The sequence below is a fragment of the Triticum aestivum genome, chromosome 4D, assembly GCF_018294505.1.
Source record: "Triticum aestivum cultivar Chinese Spring chromosome 4D, IWGSC CS RefSeq v2.1, whole genome shotgun sequence".
NCBI lineage: Eukaryota > Viridiplantae > Streptophyta > Magnoliopsida > Poales > Poaceae > Triticum > Triticum aestivum.
Genome location: NC_057805.1, coordinates 346,271,503 through 346,290,786, shown reverse-complemented (window position 1 = coordinate 346,290,786; position 19,284 = coordinate 346,271,503). Strand labels below are relative to the sequence as shown.

The window sequence follows — 19,284 nt, the reverse complement described above, 5'->3', positions numbered from 1 at the left end:
GGGTTGCGTAAACCAGAAGTGTACTTGAAGGCTTGCAGGTATGCTATTATGGTTACCTCGAGGATATAATTGAGAGCCGATCTTTCATGACTTTGGTTCATATTCCGGGTTATACGTAAAATATATGACTCTCAGTGCGGAAAGCCGCGTAGAGACTTGTGATTTGTTTTCTATGCAGGACAAGGAAAGATAGTTCTTTAAACTTAAGGAAAGTCAATGATCGAACATAACCCGGAGGAATATAAAAGAGCAGCTTCAACGGGGTTAAGCACTCTACACGTGCACGAAGGCACGACAAAATTAAGTGTTTGTCCTACTCTATTACAGGACTCCCCGAGTCCAAAAGGTGAGGCATTGTTTTTAAGGTGTAACCATGAGCCGCCTAAGAAATCAAGGTGCTTGTTGGGTTGAAGCTCCCGGCTCATCCCTCTCCGCTCCTCCGGCTGTTTCCATGACCTGGAAGGTTGACGATTTCCAGTCAATGCCGCTCAAAGCTTCAAATTGAGCCTCATCATCAATTAACCTGGTCGGGTCAACTTCTGGGGCAAAGGTATGCTTACGAGTCGGAGGGATCAGGCTGACTGCTTCATAGCGTGGAGTTGGAATCCTCTGATTCTCCGCGTCATAGCCCGGCTGATACTTGGTAAGGTCTGTGTCATTCCCAATCAAGGTGGCCACCGGGCGCACGCTCTTCACACAGGCGGCGAAGTCTTTCTGGTCAAAGGGGGTACCGTCTTCCTTCAGGCTGGGGTATCCAAGAGCGATGTCGGCCGGGTCTAGTTCCGGTAGAAACGCCTTGGCCCGGCTCAGAGCAGCTATAGCTCCAGCTCTTGCAGAAGCCCGTCTCAGCTCTTGGAAGCGTTGAGGAAGTACAGCAAGCCGCCTGAGTACGTCTGCCAGGTGAGTGGGAACCTCATTGGACAGAGCCACAACGGCTAAAGCACGTTGTGACCCGGTGTAGAGTTGTTCCACCAAGGTGTAAACAGCCTTCAGCTTGGTCAGCATGTTCTGATTGAGATTGGAGCTTCTGGGACCTGTATAACAAAGTCAGGTGAGCTGATGGTAATGGTGGGATTTATGAGACATGAATGATGTAAACTTATTTAAAGCTTACAGAATAACTTACCGAAGATTGCGGAGACCATCTGCGATACATGGCGTTTTAAGTCGGAGAGTTCGGCGGTTCTTTCAGTAAGAGCAGCCTCCGCTTGTTCGGCCCGGCTGAGCAAGGCAGTCTTCTCATCGGCCCAGGCTTTTCTTTCTGTTTCAAATTTTTTCTTCAGTTTTTCTTGTGCAGAGACACTGAACTCAAATTTGGCATTTGCCTTCTGGGTCTCCTTTTCCTGAGTCTTCAGGCGGGTCTTCAGATCAGAGATTTCCGACTCAAGTTTCTTACAGGCAGCCTGTACAAGTTCCGGGTTACAGTTTGAGTGATTATCATGTAACATTAAAGTCCCAAGCACTTTGGAAGCAAAGACACTTGGCACTTGGGGGCTAATGTATACTGAAAGGCTCTATTTACAGTGCCGGTTCATGAAAGTAAGTCCCGAGCACTTTGCAGGCAGAATTACTCGGCACTTGGGGGCTAATGTGCAAAGTTGTTCAACTACTTGATTAAAACATAAGGTAAAAGACCGGTGCACATAGGCTGTTTAACCCGGCCCTTGAGTGTTATCAGGTAAGCCGGTATTAAGTCTACCACATATTCTATCATAAGTAATAGACTTGGGGGCTAGCATGGTAAGGATGACTATGGAGTAAGCAAGAGAGTTGTACCTCAGATTTTTGTTGTATCTGCTTCACCATGTCAATTTCCAGGTCCCGGCTATTGTGCACTTGACCAATATAACCAGCGACAATGTCTCCAATGCTCAGATTGGCATAATTAGTAATGTCCAGCCTGGCTCTGCGGCGTTCCAAAAGTTCCTCCTTAGCGGAGCACTTAGCCAGCACGGTGGGTCTTCCCGGTTCAACAAATTCGGTCCCGGTAATCACCACATCCGGGTCATCCGGGTGAGCCGAGCTGGGGATCTCCGGGTTATCAGAACCCTCCATAACTTGCTCGTCAGATGGGGCGGTGGTGGTTTCTGGAGCTGGTGCAAACGGCAGCTCAGAGGCAGAGGCGTTGGGTTTAGTCAAGTCCGGCTCTTCGACCGATTTGCTTTTCTTTGCCCTCTTGCTGAGCTTTGCTTGTGCACTGAAAGTCAAAAGGTTAGTGCAAAAACATGAGTAAGATAAGCACAAAATAAGATGATCATCATTACCCGGGTGCAGTCTTGAAAGCCGGCAAGTTAGATTGCATGGAGTCACCGGAGGAAGGTGAAGTTTCCTGATAGTTTGAATCAGAAGAATTGAGTGGTTGACGAGTGATGCCCGCCAAAGGATGGAAAGGATATAAGTTGGAGATAACCTTGGTCCGGCGCTTCCTTGATGCTTCAGGTAAGCCGGAGGAGAGGTCTGCATCCTTGTTGGCCCAGGTTTGCCTCCGGCTCTCATGAATCTGTTGCTTCAAAAGAAATTGAGGATCTTGATAAGCTAAAGGATGGGAAAATCTTACTTTCCGGGTTACTCTTCGGACTTTCAGCCTTGGCAAGGGCTCCGAGTCGGAGGAAAGTATAGTTACCTCTTCGATCACCGGGTTACTCGCTCCGGTGTCCTCCTGTTGATAATCAGTGTCAATAAGGTGGTTAAGAACAAACAAAAAACAAAAGAAGAGCATAAGAATCAAGGGCTACCTCTGACTCGGAGGTGTCATCCAGCTGAAGCAGGTCTGAGGCGCTAGGCTTACTCCCCTTCTTGCGGGGAGCGGCTCTCCTGGCAGCTTTTTTAGCCTTCCTGGCTTTTTTAGCAGCCTCATGGTCATACCTGACCTTCCAGAACTCATCATTAGCCTGAAAATGCAACAAAGGTTTCTTGAAGTTAAGACGAAAATTGTTAAAATGGAAAGTAAGGTGCTCAGATCAGTAGCTTACCGCCGGAGCCGGGTTAGCTTTGCAGAAGGGACTTAAGCCTGTCCTCCCGCAGTCTGCTAAGCTCTCGTTCAGAAGGGACTTGGTCATGTCGTCAACGACGTCCTCAGGTAAGTCGTTGGGGCTGTGCCGCAGAGGATCATCCTTCCGGCCCGTGTAATCACACATTAAGCCGGGGCGGCGGCTCAAGGGAATCACCCGCCAAGCAATCCAGACCCGGACCAGATCAACACCGTTAAGGCCGTTTCCCAGAAGAGCTTTGATCTTGTTGATAGTGGGAATAAGCGGTTGATGCTCAGCTTGAGATAATTTGTCTGGCAGGGGGTGATTTGACTCCAGACGCAGGGCGCGAAAGCCGGGCAGAGGGTTTTCATCAGCCGGAGAAGTATCCTGGCAGTAGAACCATGTCTGGTTCCAGTCCTTTGGGTGGCTTGGCGGCTCAGCATAAGGAAAGAGGCAATCTCTCCGTCGTTGGATTGAAATTCCGCCAAGTTCCAAGCTAGGCCCGTTGGCACACTCGTTCTGGCGGTTCAGATAAAACAGCTCCCTAAAGAGCAGTAGGCTGGGCTCTTCTCCAAGGTACACCTCACAGAACACTTGGAAGTTACAAATGTTCGACACGGAATTGGGTCCAATGTCTTGAGGTCGCAGATCGAAAAAGTGCAGAACATCTCTAAAGAATTTTGAGCCGGGAGGTGCAAAACCCCGGCTCATGTGATCAGCAAATATCACAACCTCTCCATCTCTTGGTTGAGGTTTTTCTTCGGACGGGTCAGGGGCACGATAGGACATGACCTCCTTCTTAGGCAGGTAACCCGTCTTCACGAAGTCATCTAAGGTATTATCAGTAACGTTGGATCTCACCCAGTTGCACGTAATGGGTGCCTTGGGAGCCTTGGGCGGCATTGTGAAAGACGAAAGCCTATGACAAAAGAAAATGTCCGGTTCAAATATAAGCCGGAGGAAGATTTCAGTTCAGTATTCAAGATGGCGGCTTATGAAGGGGCCTAATGATATATGGCCAATTGTGTCGGGTTATCTAAGTCGCCGCGGGTACTATAAGCAATCTAAGTTATTTAATTCTATTATGAGTAAGCCGGAAATTTCACAAAGCGTGGCTTCTTTTAAGCCGGCAATATGAGCCGCCATGGCTAACAGATGCAGTTCTTTTTTCTAAGTGTTGCACAAACAAGTTTCACAGATTGCGGGGATTATTTTGGATCAAACGATTGTCCGGAAAGGAAAAATTTCTAGACCTAAAACCGAGTACGGGGAAGTTCATAAGCTCTAAATGAGGTCTTTTTGCGGGCAACGGGGATCTGCTAGCATAAAAATGGGTGAAGAACTACTACCGCAGGAGTTTGTACCATTTTCGGATCAAAAGGAACCTCGGGGGAGGAACTGTGAAGAAACCGAGATGAAACTACGAAGAACAGGGAAGAAAACATGGAACCCTAATGCGAATCTACTGTACGGGGTAGCAAGGATTTACTGGTGCCGATGAGCAGCGGAGGTCGCCGCCGTTTCTCTGGACCGACTCAGGGTGATGCAGCGGCCGAGGTTGATGAAGACGAGAGGCGCGGCGGCGGCGGCGGAGCTCGGGCTCTGGAGCGTCAGAGGAGGAAGACGATGGAGGGGAAGAGTGACGAAGGCCTATGGGCCGGGCCTATTTATACGGGGCGGCTGATAAATGGGCGCGAGAAACGAGGGGGCCGGAGACATGATTATCTTGCCGCAGAAACGCCTCGATTTTCGGGATGGTCATTAAAGATAAGATCCGTTGGGATATGACAGAATAAAAAACGAATTTAATGAAAGATGACGTCATGGCGGGTTACCAGGAATCCAGAAGATGACGTCACGGTGGGTTATAACCTTCGCACAAGCAGGAGCCGGAAGATTTTCTCTTAAAGGGATTGAAGATTGACATGAACCGGTTCAAATCAATCTGGGGCCTAATGTTGAGGATATAACCCTTAGAGTCACCCGCCCAGGAGGGGCCGGGTTACGTCATAATGATCATCACGTGAAGCCCAGTACCAGGATGAACATGGCGGATCAGTAATGGGCTTAAGACCCGGAGGCGGCTTAAGGCCCGTAGTGATAAACCGCCGTTATGGCAAGACTTGTAATGTAAGGCAAGAGTAGTTAAGAGTCCGAGCCGGATACTGTTATAAGCCGGCCGGGACTCTGAGAGCCGCTGGGTGTCAACCTCTCTATATAAAGGGACGACCCGGCGGCGGTTCAGGACGGGAGAGAACAGATCGATAGCCAGGCATAGCGATCAAGCTCCCTGGTCATCGAAGCCCTAAGTAATACCATCTCAACTGGACGTAGGCTTTTACCTTCACCGTAAGGGGCCGAACCAGTATAACCCTCATGTTCCTTGTCCCGTTTAACCCCTTTAAGCTTCCTAGCTGCGATGGCTCCACGACTAAGTCCTTGCATGAGGACATCTGTCGTGACAATTCCACGACAATTACCTAAATACTTTACTCTTTCAGATCCAATTTCCTCCTCCTTCACATAGTACATGTAATCACTCTCCCCATACCCTTCACTAGCAATGAGTGATTGTAGAGTAAAAAAAGATATATCTGACTCATATATACCCCTTTTCACAGGGTTTCTTCCTTCTAAATGAAACCATATCTCCCACTTCTGGTCAGCCAAACTGCACAAATATGTGCTCATCATTTGAATTGAAATTGACAGAACTAGAGTTGCAATAAAGTTTACTAAACATGTTCAACAAACATAAACAAAGTCTCACTAAGTTGCCAGATTGAACAAAACATGTGCATTTAAGCAAGAGATTGTCCATACCTGCCACCCTTGGAACATCCAGGCACCGGCGATGACTGGGCGAGCGGTGCCTCCGGCTGCTGAAACCCTGCCTGCGTCGCGTAGCTGCTGCTCCCCAACCAGTTATCCACTTCAGAGAACGAGCCCACAACGTCCAAACTTGTGCCACCGGCGCCGCCGACGTCTCCGCCACCCATATCGCCGCCGCTACCGTCCGGATTCACCAACGCCATGGCGGCCGCCACCTAGGTCAGACAGAGGACAGAGGGAGAGGAGGGAGAGAGTGAAGCGCGAGAGGGGAATGGATTGGATCAGGTCTTGACCTGGCCGACAGCAGCCGTTTCCGACCGCGGACGCGCCGTTAACGGCCGTTAACGCGCGGCGGGCGTCGGTTGGCCAGCGTGGCACCTGAGACGTGGGACCGGCTGGTCAGTTTGGTGCTTAGCACGGGCGAAGCGGCCGGTTTCGACACTTGGTAGTTTTTTGCCACGGATTAGGACAAATCTGGTAGTTTTCCGCACAAAATCGTAAAGTGGTAGTTTTCTGTCACGTTTCCGTGAAATGTGGTAGTTTTTGGTTAAATACTCCTCACAACCACCCGTTCATTGCTGAACTGCTCAGCCACCATTTTTTCAAAATCAACTTTGAAAATTGTGTGGTCATTCTCCACCCTTTTCTTGTCTCCTAGTATCTTGGAGTTCTCTTCTGCATTAACCACATTTGCTCCGAGCCACTCTATGTTCTCATCATCATACATGGTCTATAACTTAGCTAGGCGCATCTTAAGAGTTTCTGGCCACTCGGGATCAACCCGCTCCAGATAGGTGTACTTCAGTTCTTCCTATTATATCTCAAAATATAAGCAAATTGCACTTCATCATGCCAAAAAATGGTACACTACAGAATCTCACAAGTAATTTCATTGCTAAATCTACCAATTTGACACCACCAACCTTCTTCGCGCAAGCCAAAAACCTCCTGCCACTATCCACTGACTCAAATGCCACAAACTTCTCACAAGAGGATTTGTGCTGGCACACAAAACGCAGATCTGAAGCCACTCCGCTCCATTGCTTGCAGTACACCGTCCTAGGAAGCTGAAAGGAGAACAAATCGGCTTCAATCGATGTGTGTAAAAAAAATCCTATTTCCCCCCAAATCCATAACCCTAGCCGCATGAGAGGGAGAGGCCAGGACGAACCTGGCTGTTTATGGAGTCGTCGTTGAACGACGAGCCGCTCGAGAGATCATCCTAGGAGACCATGGGTACCGCGGAGGCGCTTACCCGGAGACTAGGCAGTGGCAGCAGCGGCAACAAAGTGTGGCAAAGGAGTCTTGGGGATGGGTGGGATTGAAACGGACGGCGCACGCCCTTAAACCGTAGGGTACCTGACGCCCGCGTAACGGACGGAGCCTTCTAACAATGTCTGTCCGCGGACGCCTCATCAGGCTGACAGGCGGGACCAACCTGTCAGAAACGTTGTCTTTGCGAGCTCAATTTGTCATCAATGCAATTTGTTACTCATTAGGCGCGAAAGTGGTAGTTCGTTGTGAGTTGTCTGAAATGTGGTGGCAATCGGTTATCCTAACCTCATATGTGGTTGTCTTATGCAATGTATGAATTTTTGGCGATCAACAGGAAACTTCGAGATCTGTTTCAAAGAATTTCCAACTCCTAGTTAGTGTTACCAAAATCTGAATCCTGAGTTGTTTCTGAGCAGAAAGTGGAGACCGCGAAGCCACGGTCAAGTTGTGATGCACAAACACAAACATTTTGTCTAACTTCAGAACCATAGCACACGGTTAATGAATGTGACGAAGCCTCAACGTCGCCTGAAAAATGAAATTTGACCTGAACCTCTGGATATAAACTGACATAAGAATAGCCATCAGTAGTTCCCATTGTTTTTCATGGGTCCATACCCTATTAAACTTGCTTTTACACAAACCAAATTATTCGTGAACATGATATACATTGCCCGATTCTCAAACCATCCTTTTCCAATTTCATCCCAATTTGGACACCAGCAGGCAAGAGATACTACCCAATTACAAGCCGCACATTGTGAAGGGGAAAACTTGTGATTCAATTCAAACGGGAGACAGTAATAAAGGTACAAGGAATTGTACAAGCAAAGAGTGAGATGTGGGGATAGGAGGCACAACCATATCGCAACTGCCACTAGGCGGCGCCGGCGCCGGCGCCGGACTCCTCCTCGAGCTTGCGCACGTAGGCGGAGAGCACGGCGACGACGTCCCTGGCTGGCGCCTGCAGCGTGGTGACGAGGGAGGTGGCCGGCCCATTAAGGGCGCCGAGCAGCTTGGAGTAGACCTCGGCGCGGCTGGGCATGGTCTCGAGCGACTTGAACTCGCCGGGCTCGTAGTACTTTCCCTCGAACACCGCCCCGATGAAGTCGTTGGTCTCCTCGACGCGCTCCTCCTTCTGGAAGGCGCGGTAGGGCTTGAGCGCGACGGGGACCTCCTCCGTGTGGACGAAGAGCCAGGCGTTCATGCCCTTCATGCACGGCTTGAGCGCCTCCCAGGGGGTGCCCTCGATGGCCTTCCCCACCAGCGTGTTCTTCGCCACCAGGAGGTGGCACGACTCCGGCAGCGCGTCGCGGATGCCCTGGAACTGCTTCACCGTCAGGCCCTCGTACCGGATGCCGGCCAGGAGGTAGCACCCCTCCAGCTGCTCGCGGACCACGGCGACCGTGTCCTCCTTGCGCCCGCGGGAGATGGCAGCGCGGATGGTGGAGCGGCGCAGAGGGCGGGGGCAGCGCGGGGCCGCTGCTAGGGTTTGGAACGCGGGGAGGGGCCGCGCGGTCGGGAGGAAGGAGGTCTCCATTTTTCTGGGGCGGGCGGGCGGGCGCGCCGGGCGGGGGTTGGGTTGGGGAGAAACGGCGAGGAAGATAGAGTGGAGTGGAAAAAGCTTATCTATGGAGAAGACGATGGGTGGTTTCTTCCGTGGACATGGTGCTCGTGGACCTTTGGATTATGTTTTCATTTCCTTTGAGGGGTTCCTTTGGATTATGTGTGACCGTATATTCAGCGAGGAAGATAGACCGTTGTGTTCTGCGTATTCATATACTCCGTACTCTTTAAAGATTATTACTCCTTCCTATTTATAACTAGTACAAATGCACAAACAGTAGCTTCTACCTCCCAGGTAGCACTACAGGGGCTTTCTTTCTTTCTTCCAGGAGAAGAAAGAAAGGCGATCTCGCCTCCTGCCGCCAGGGCGCCTTCCTCCGCCGCCGTCCTCCGGCGGCTCCCCTCCGCTGACGACCTCGGTCGTCGGTGTTGAGGGGGTCGCCGGATTCATGCGTGTGGATTGTTTTAGGCATTAGTTTTTAGGATTTTGGGTTGTTCATCGTCGTGGCTTCGGCGGTGGCGATGGCGGCGCCGACTAATAAATCTTCAGATCCTTCCCCAACGAGACGATTCATTTTTGGGACGGATTTAGAAACCAGACTGTTCAAGCAAGGATGGTGCGGCGGCGGCGGCATCCTCGCGGTGGACCTGTGTCCTCGGGCTCCGCCGTTGCGACGGCGTTTGCTCCAGCGCTGGCGTGGAGCTTGGGAGGTAGTCCAGGAGCGGATGCAGATTGTGGTCTGCATAGACGGCATCTGGAAGATAGTGGATCTAGGTTCGTGGTTTGTGGAAGGCAGGTATGGTTTCCTCTTCCAACGTCTTAGTTGGGCAGGGGTGCCAGATCTGGAGTTTGATGGCGTGTCCGGGGTGTTGCTCCGGTCTGATTCGTTCAACGGCAATGGCTTCGCCTTTATTGGCGAGCCACCTTGGAGGTCCGCAAAGCTGCATATCAGCGATGGAGCCGCGTCGAGCTCGGGTGTGGAGGTGATCCGTCATTTTCTCTTTTGGTGGCTGCTATGGTGGTGCCAGAGGCAGGTGACGGGCGTTGGTGTCAAGTTCAGAGGATTCTTCAGTCTTGTTTGTAATTTTATTTCTTGGCTGGTGTTCCTGTGTGCAAAGGCTAGTGTTTTGCTGTCTTTTCAGTTTTGTCAGGTCGGTATGTACGTGGCTTGTACTATGATCCTTATGATATAAATGAGACACGTATTATCATGCAAAAAAAACTAGTACAAATGCCCGTGCGTTGCATCGGGCGATCTTTTTTTTGTAAAAACTGCTCCTACTCCGAGTGCCACTATGCGCCACTTCTTATATCCAAGACAAATGTCAAAAATAAGGTTACCCTCATTCGCTATAAGGTGAATATGCCTTTGTGTTGCCACAGTTGAATTATCGCTAAGCTATGGTTGAGGTATGAGTCTGCTCTCAGCCGCCTCCACAAGAAAACCTAGATCACCTCTTCTTCTCTCGCCGCCGCCACGGTACACCACCTGGCAAAGCCGCGCACAGAGCCGTCGGCGACGAGAAGGTCCTTCGGAGATGTTGTGCCCTGGTGGGCAGCGCGACATGCCAGGGAGGGCCGGCTGCTGCGCGTGGATTGGTGGTTGGTCCGGGCTGGCGTCTCAGTTCCAGCGTGTTGGCTACCTTCGGTGGCGGCCCGACCTAGCCTGGTTACTGGAGAAGGGGTTGCGTGACGGGATCCTAGGCGGCGACGGGTTCTCGGTTGTCTTAGGGTTTTGGACAGGAAACTGAGAGAGCGGTGTCATCCCTCCGTAGGAATATGGTTCTCCCCGTCCTATCCATGTTTCGTTGTTGTGTTTATTGGCGGCCAAGGGTGTGTGAAGCCATGTCTCCAGCAGGTCTTCCAAGATTTGCTATGTTTAGGTTTCTGGGGGACCTGTTCGGATTCAATCGATTTTCTTGGTCTTGCAGTTTCTACATTCCCTTCTCACATTTTCATGGTCTACATCAACATCATCTCGCCCGCTGCTTCCACAAGCTCCTGGGTTGAAAAAAGTTGACCCGTCGAGGCAGAGGCTCAGAGGGATGCAGGAGGAACAAGAGCTTGGCTCCCACAGAGATTTGTATGTAATTTTCTTTTTTAGTACGGGTGAGTTTGTAAGGACATGTGTTCCTTAATATTTGGCCTTAGGCCTTTTCGCAAACACAAAAGGAATTGTCGCTTTTTGGACAATGAAGTGTTGATGTGAAGAACATACCCTAACGTCCTTGGTCAGCGCCTACTTCAACTTTGCACTGCCATCGGATAGAATAGTACTCCAACTAATCATACTTACAAAGCATGGCAACCCATCTTCCAGCTTACACGTCCTCTGAATCTCAAAAACATGCACTCTGAACTTTTGAACGTTTACTCTGCTGCTCTCAACTTGCAACTGCTTTTCACATTCAGATTTCAGGCAAATCAAAAAAGAGTGGAGGGGAGCAGATTTGTCACATAAATACGACTGCTAGAACAGAATAATCTCTCCCTCTCTCTCAGTATACACGCACATATGCACAAGCAAGTAAATCGAACTGCAAAACTGAATGAACTACACCTGCAGCCATACTTTTGTTGCGACCAGGCTAGGCTGCGGCGGGACACGGTGGCACTGGCAGCGGCTGACACAGCTGATTCCAGAGCTAGCGTCCGCCTTTCCCCGTTCCCCCCTTGGCTCCTACCACGTGTCCATGTCTACCTCTGCTTTGTCGCTGCTCCGTTCTCGACTCGGCACAGGAGGGGGAGAAGGAGGTGGCGCGTGGAAGCCTTCAACTGGAAATTAACAAAATGTCTAGTTAGAAGTAACAAACTTTTTATTATCTTGTTCATAATCAGACCGTACTCTGAGCATAAAGGGCATGCGATCCTAGAACATGAAGCACAGCCATTTAGCTAATATAAACACTCAACATAAGCTAAAGTAATTCTGTAATAGTACTTACATATTGCTCCAGCCGTATATCTGCAACCTACAACTATGCATATCCATCCCCTCAAGCACCATAGTTAACCATTATTGGCGCTTCACTGCTCCTGGCAACTTGATGCTAATTCATAGAAACAGTGTTTGGTCTTATTGTGTATTTGGCGTAATCCCATTAGTGAATTGAGAGTTATGTTATCAGAATATGCAGCTCAGAGCCTCCACCTCTCTAGAACAATGAAGGATTTTTTTCTTGCATTATTCTTAGTTTGAATGTAACAAAATAATCAAAGAATGAAACATCCAACAATGATTTAAACAACGATTTTGTGTGAGGTTCTCATGTGAAAATAATTTTGCTGTCCAGACAAAGAATATGTCATGTCAAAAAATTGTCCACCTGTACTGTAATAGCCTACTTCTCAGCATAATATCTATATGAGTTACAGATAAAGGAAATAGAGGATAACTGGAAACTCAAAGGAATCAAGCAATGTTTTAGGTGCTTACAGTCTCACCCAAAGACCTTGTTTTGTTCAAGGCAAAAGCTGTGGTGCTTTCCACAATAAAATTAGATATGTCTACATTGCTAAGTCTAGACAACGGGAATAGAAATTCATAGAAAAAAAATCAGGAACTTATTCATTCGCAGGAAATTAACATGAATTTCGTAGCAACTCTACAAAGATCAGTTCACTGACTTACGTCGTTACATGGTATGATAGGCCCCGACTACTCCTCTCCTGCAATGGTGGCAGTTGCTACACTTTATTTGTGTCACCATGGCTACATTCTCTCCTTGAATGTAATCTTGAACCTGTCCTGAAGAACCTCAAAGGTGAGAGTTATGCCATGTACATCTCAAACTTTATCTTTTGCCATGAACCTCTTCAAAGTACTAAAAAATGATGGTCTATACATCGGTGTCCCAGTCTAAAGATATAATGTAGTATAGTTCTGAATAGAATAAAGCAAAACATATTTTTTGTCAGTGTAGTCAACTTTCCTTTGCAACTGCTTTTGCTACCAGATTGACTGCGGATATGCCGAAGAGCTTAGCAGTCCCTCTGATTGTTGCCAGAAAACGGGAATAACATTGTCAGATCCGCCCCTATTCTGTGGACTGATATATGTTCTTGATATATGCATACTGAATCTCCATGCAGAGTAAACATATGTATGTGGCTGCTAGTCTGCTACTTCATGGGTCAAGAACACTTGGAGCTGCATGAACCTTTCAACAGCTAGGAGCCTAGGACAGTGCATCTTGATATGCTTTGTCTATTGCTGCATCATGTGCAAACACTTGCGATGGCATCTGCCGCTTCATCCCGGCAGATTGTGCCACATCAGTAGTGTTGTTGTCAAACACACAATAGCGCCTGACACTGATCACTTAATCTGCACAAAAATCAGAACCCACATTAGCATGTGCACTGCAACGTGTACAAAATCTATACCACTAAAATTAGATGTGCATCAACCAAAAAATGCATTAACAATTGTAAGATGTACAAAAAAACACAACAACCCATAAGCAGCTATCTATTTTAGATGGCCCCTCAATAGCCTTATCTAGTGGGCTATAGGTCTTGCGCTTCTCTGGAGATGGACAATGGCCTTGCTGCAATGAAAATAGTGAAAGTTTGTGAGGGAACTTTTGGTGCCACCTGAAGTATAACAAATTCATGCCTTAAGGTAGACTTGCTTATTTTGGGCAACCGACTGAAGTACTTTGGCATATGCAGAAGGAATTGGAAGAACCTAATGCACCTGAGCCTTGTTATACTTCCCCAACACTTCACCTATGACAGTCTTATAACCACCTAATGTCTTGACAAGAGTGAGTAGCAAGTGGAAGATCTCAGACTTGCCGTGTGCAATTTTTGTGTTGGCTAACATGTATCCATCTGCTGCTCCACGTCCGTACTTGAATTCCTTAAGCAAGCTAAATCAAAACAGCGGAAGTCCCCTAAAGCACAGTCGAGTGGCAAGAGAGGGATTAGAACCACGACCCTAAACATAGAGTTGGCGACGGACCAAAAACCTGGAGTATACCATCAGTCCTGCTCAGCCCCTACCAGTTCCTGTCCTCGCCGAGCACCATCAGCAGTGGGCGCACCACCAGGAGATCCTCCTCTGCCTCAGGCAGGCGGCGGCGGCGGCCTTGATGAAAGCCGAGGTGCGCCACCTGCAAGGACTTCGCGCCGCTGCACCGGATCCCTCCGTCTCCCGCGCCCGTCCGCCATCGCCCGGCTCCAGCGAGCTCCTGCCTAGGTCGCTGCACTACCCACCCCTCCTTACTCCCTCCTTCTCTCCCTCACCTCCCTTCCTTTCAGCCTAGGAGCCGCAAACTCCATGGATCCGCCAGGGAATCAGCGCTCCGGACTTCCTCGTAGTCATCAGCGACCCCCACCTCGCCGCCGGCCTTCCTCGTCGTCACCGGCGACCCCCACCTCACCGCCAGCCTTCCTCGTCGTCACCGGCGACCCCACCTCACCGCTGCTGGAAAGGAAGCGAGAGAGTCTGGATAAGACGCGGGGGTCTTTTTTGTAAAAAGCGAACTGTTTTGACGCATCCACTAAAAGAGGGACTGCGGGTTGTATTACTGAAAAACACAGGGTGGTTTTAGCAAAAGCGCAACGACGGTGAGCGGGCGGGCAGAAGCGATAATCACTTTATTATTAATTAAAAATTAAAAATTAAAATTAAAATAACTAAGTGGTTGGGGCGCCACCTGGTGGCACCGCTTGAGGCATGATGGTGCGGTGCCTCATTTGCTGCTGCCCATTCAGCTTGCTTGTTTGGTCCATGTTGTGACATGAACATTTCTAGGAGGCTTAGCAGATAAATATGCTATTTATATGCATCAGTGAGTCACATGGATAGGTCTCCAAAATAATCTAATTATACGAGCCGATGTTCATCACAGATTGATATTTGTTAGGAAAGGAAGCATCTCGTACTTAGTGCACATGAGGACGTTAGGCATGTGTTGCAACAGAGAAATTGTAAGTTCAGATCAACTTAAACTGAATGTATAGATAATGAGGACCATCCATTACAGTTGGTCCAAAGGTAGTCTAGCACATTTGCTTGTATTTATAGCACAGGAAAGAAGACATACAGAGATACAACCAGATGGCATGGAAAATGCATTACAGACAACTCTTATTACTGTCACCGCCCTCCACTACCCCGCACTGAGGCGACGCTCGCCTTCATCATCGTCGGCTCGCCATCGTAGTGTACTCCTTGACAAAGACCACGCCCTCTCACGGGGCAGATTACATAAATTTGTTTGCCTTGGCTAGCAACAAACTAAAGCATTTGGGAGACTGGTCTTCTTAAGGAATGACATGCAAGTGAGTTTGGTCGTCTAACAAATACCATTTATTTAAGTAGACAACCACAATCTTATAGTGAATTTATAATTAAGTAAAGAACTTCATAACAATAAACAACTAACAACATTGCAGTTTACGCTTGTAAAGCCACAAGATTCAAATACAGGCTCGATTATTACCTGCAAAATGTTAAGAAGAGATCTGATAACATTGTGCTTCTTCAGGATATCAATGCTTTGGCCCGCCTGTCCAATTATTTCAGCCCATTTTTTTCAAATCAAACTGATCACAAGATAACCTTGTAAAGACTATCCTTAAGAGAAATGATAAAGAAGGTAAAAATGCATGCTAGAAGGGAACCTGATTAGGAAGGCTCATCAATCTCTTCAGGTATTCGTCTTTCTTAGACTCTTGGTATTATTAGATTTTCAGTTATATGACCCACCTGAAAAGTGAGCACGGAGGCACAAATGATATCAGATTCAGCTTGAATCATGTGGCCGTCCTGAGCGACTCGATTTATTCAACATACCGATTCACAAAACATATGAATCTGATGTGGCCCAAGATCAAGAATTGTCATAGCAAGGATGACATCAGTTCAGAAATATGGGCAAGCTTCTGCGATGCCTCTGGGGTGAGCACAACAAGCCACAAATACTACCAAAATTAACTAACTTCTATGTGTTTCACAGTTCAAAATTACAGGAATATGTTCAATCCATTATAAAATTATACTGACTAAAAATACAAGTCTCATCCCAAATAATACATGATTACACATGGATCGGACCAACCATTTAATCTAACAGAATTTGTCCAGAATACATACCCTCTTGTCAAAGAAAAGAATACATACAGTTGAAATAAAATCTGGCGTACAAGCTTGCAAGAAATCCATCAATATGCAATACAAGTAACCTGAAAAACAAGATTGATACAAACACTTGTTCTCAACTAATGCAACTGAATCAGCTATGAAACTGTATGAGTAATCCTTAAAATAGAATATGACCTCAAATAGTTGAGACCAACTTTCTTATATAGTATAGAAACTTCATAGGAAAACATTTTAACCAAATATATTTAGGGTCAGTAGGCATCCATGCGGTAATAAACATAAAAAAATACGTATGTGCGGTCATCTCGACCTTCCACGTGATTCGGCACAAAAGCATATAATCTATTTATCTACGTTGGATGAGAAGAATAAGAAACAGATGGAACCATTTAATCAAGCAGCTATCACTGAAACATATAATTACAGAAGAAGTAACCAACCTGGTCCCTATTCGAAAAGGATTCATCTTCCTGGAAACACATAATATTTATGAGAGCACACCACTATCACAGAATCACCAGCTGAGACATGCATGATAATATTTATGAGAAGCAAACCAATAGAAAAAGTATGTCCAAACTGGGAAATAATGAAATATACTCTAGTGTATTGTAAATGTAACAGACGTCCTTCTTTTTATAGTTACAAGTCAGTGGGAGATCTCTCCCACTGTCCTTTGCTCCTAAAAAAACTATTGTAACAAAAGTACATTAAAACCACGGTCAATTTCACCGGTTGTGCATTTCTTTTGGACCATTGGTAAGGCAATCAAGAATGCACTTCTAACAAACAATTCCAACAACTCAATGCATCCAGCCACAAACATGGTATACTTTTTTTTCCTAATGTTGTACTAATTACATATAACCATTGAGAAAAAGGAATCAAGAACCCAAAATAAATCTGAACAGGGAAGGTCTTCCATCTAGACATTGCAGCTGGCCACCCACTCGTACTTCTTAATCAACGAACTACTGAAGCGAGTGTGGCAGAGTGCCATGGGAACCTAGCGACGACGAAAAAACTAACGCATTGAGAGGGAACTGCGATAGGAGAAAGGGATAAGGAGGGAAAGACATTGGGATGAGAAGGTCACATGGTTTCCTCGCCGGCATGGACATGATAATGTTCCAGTCTATGGAGAGCTTACCTTAGCTTGATGACCTTTATCCAAACAAAACCACCTTTTGCAATGGTCCCGAAGAGAACCATGGAAAGCAACTTTAATGGTCCATTGCTCATCTATCCATCTATGATAAAAAAATCATGTATAAAAAAAATAACAACTTAGCATAGGCATTACTGCTTGTATGGATAACTAAATGTTGAGGAAAAAGTGGTACCTATTCCTCTCTCAAATCTGTGTAGACAATACTGTAGGCATGGCAATTAGAATACTTTTATGCTCTGAACTCCAGTTACCAATCCCCTTAAGCCTTTTTTGTAGAGAGGAGTTCCAAATAGTTGGTATCCTGGATACTATGTCCATCTAAACTTCTGTGGTAAGACAATGATGTACAATTACAAAGTGGGTCTGAAAGTGAAATAATCCTCCATTTGGATCATCTAGTAGTCTTTTTTTTAGCAAAATCATCTAGTAGTCTTGATCAGATTTACCTATAAGGGAGAGTGATCAGTAAGATAGGAGTTTCCAACAGGTATTAATATATAACCTCTGATACTCCTGATTACTGGAAGGTTAGTACATACCTGGAAATTTGACTTCCAGTGTATGTTCGATTAACAGTACCGAAGAACTGAATACTCGAGAATATCCAATCACAATTCCGTAGTCGCAAAAACTGCAGCCATATGTGAACTCTATCAAAGACCGACATTAGAAATCTATGCCTCTCCATCAAGAATATCTAATCACCATTCTATAGTTGCAATGCCCATATTCTGTTTCCTTCCTTGCATTGATTTTTTTTATCAGAACAAGCTAATCTCAATAGCTAGGCATGGTGATTTCTCACCATCCAAATAACCAATATGAGAGATAGATGGCATGTGCTTCCTTTAGCTTTGTCAATTCAGAACATAGTCCCACTAAACAACTATTGGCTCCAGCATTTTCCCTTCTTCCTCACCAGAAGATGAAGAAGAAAGCACAAGCATCAATGGTCACAAATCTGGACATTATCTACAGTCCAACTTATTTGAAAGCCCAGTATAGAGTTCTTGCTTGAAGAATTGAAGTTCTTCCTGATTGACAACTCAAGCATTTCTTGTACTAACCAAGAGCAGAACAATACAATCAACGTTCATTGTTACATCACTAGGCTTACAATTGAACAAATTGGAAGAAGTTTATATACAAATTTAATCGATAATCATGTACACTGGAGACCCTGTCGCCATATCAAGAAGTTTAATTCAGTATAAATTGGTAAAAAACTTGATAGAACCGACCATTATATAAATGCTCTCATGTATCACCCAGCAAGTTTACTCTCTGCACTGTATCTTGGCTATTAGTTCATTAGTCGAGGTGATCAGTACCGAAGCAGACTAAAAAGCAAGTGGGTGGTGAATCCAATTTCAAGAATGGTGTATTATAGTGGTAGAGATATTGGTATACACAGAACACGACACTGCAATGATAAGTAGTAATTCTATAGTTTTGTTGCATAAAAAGAATTGAACAATCCGGTGATCCAAGTATATAGGCAGAGGTTCTATACATAACTTAGGAAATATAGCATAGTAACATATAGTGTATTTTTTGACTGAAAATACAGGAGTAGATAGATCTAATGAATAGCGTGCTATACAAAATAGCGTGGCCTCTGAAAATATGCTATTAGCGAGAGATTGTACACTGATCAATTTAACTAGACAATTTTCTACACGCTATAGCACGCAAGTAAATTATGTCCAGGTACCATCTCGGCAAGCTGATTACCAAAACCAATATTTCTGAAGCACTGAAACTTGGAACTGAAACTGAGTACTGAATCAAATATCCTGGAGTTGGACCTGAAGCACTTTTGAACTATGAGGATTGCTTAGTGGTTTTTGTCAACCAAGTACAAAGGAAGAGGTCAGGGGGGACCTGGATCCCGCTGCTGGTGGAGTCGACAGGGGTGGCACTATACAACTCCGAACAGGAAGCCGAGAACAGGCGAACTCCCGCTGCATTCCTGAGCATCCGACAACAACCTTGTAGTCCCTGCTAATCTTTGCCACAGGTGGTGACCTGCAACAGTTGTCAAGTTCAACTTTTTGTACTACCATGCCTCAAAGAAGAGGAAACTGAATCAAAGTAGCACATCGGCCTAAGGCATCAGCACGAACAAAAGTAATAACACATTAAAAAGTAAAAATAATTCTCAGAGAGAGCACAATTTCTATCTACAGAGAGAAAGGAAAAGAAGTGGGTAGACACTTGCATCTTCTGGCCAGCGGGGGAGAAGACCAACTCTACCACAACCTCGTGGCAGAGCCGTGTGTCGTGGGGATCCCATGGATGTGCACACAGAGTACGGCGGACCGGCGACCTCCACCGCGTGACGTTGCTGCCC

At 46.6% G+C, this 19,284-nt stretch overlaps 1 protein-coding gene and 1 long non-coding RNA gene across 41 annotated transcripts; both read right to left on the bottom strand.

The window, feature by feature from the left end:
- Positions 1–7,727: 7,727 nt before the first annotated feature.
- On the bottom strand, positions 7,728–8,682 carry LOC123097821 (50S ribosomal protein L10, chloroplastic). The gene has a single exon (XM_044519653.1). It carries the CDS (start codon positions 8,617–8,619, stop codon positions 7,957–7,959), a length of 663 nt encoding a protein of 220 aa, XP_044375588.1. The 5' UTR covers positions 8,620–8,682; the 3' UTR covers positions 7,728–7,956.
- Positions 8,683–10,981: 2,299 nt separating this feature from the next.
- LOC123097822 (uncharacterized) lies at positions 10,982–18,955 on the bottom strand. 40 transcript variants are annotated; one of them, XR_006447490.1, is made up of 9 exons: positions 17,471–18,955; positions 17,104–17,377; positions 16,911–17,010; positions 16,201–16,281; positions 15,752–15,840; positions 15,452–15,551; positions 15,280–15,364; positions 15,099–15,201; positions 10,982–14,077 (listed from the first exon to the last, which is right to left on the bottom strand). It is a non-coding gene; the product is annotated as an uncharacterized lncRNA (long non-coding RNA). The 40 variants fall into 40 exon arrangements; XR_006447489.1 differs by having other exon boundaries at positions 10,982–12,973; positions 15,099–15,164; XR_006447484.1 differs by having other exon boundaries at positions 15,099–15,364.
- Positions 18,956–19,284: the final 329 nt, after the last annotated feature.

Bases quoted from the DNA above. Each gene is read 5' to 3' on its own strand.
- LOC123097821 (XM_044519653.1), bottom strand. From the start codon at position 8,619: ATGGAGACCTCCTTCCTCCCGACCGCGCGGCCCCTCCCCGCGTTCCAA.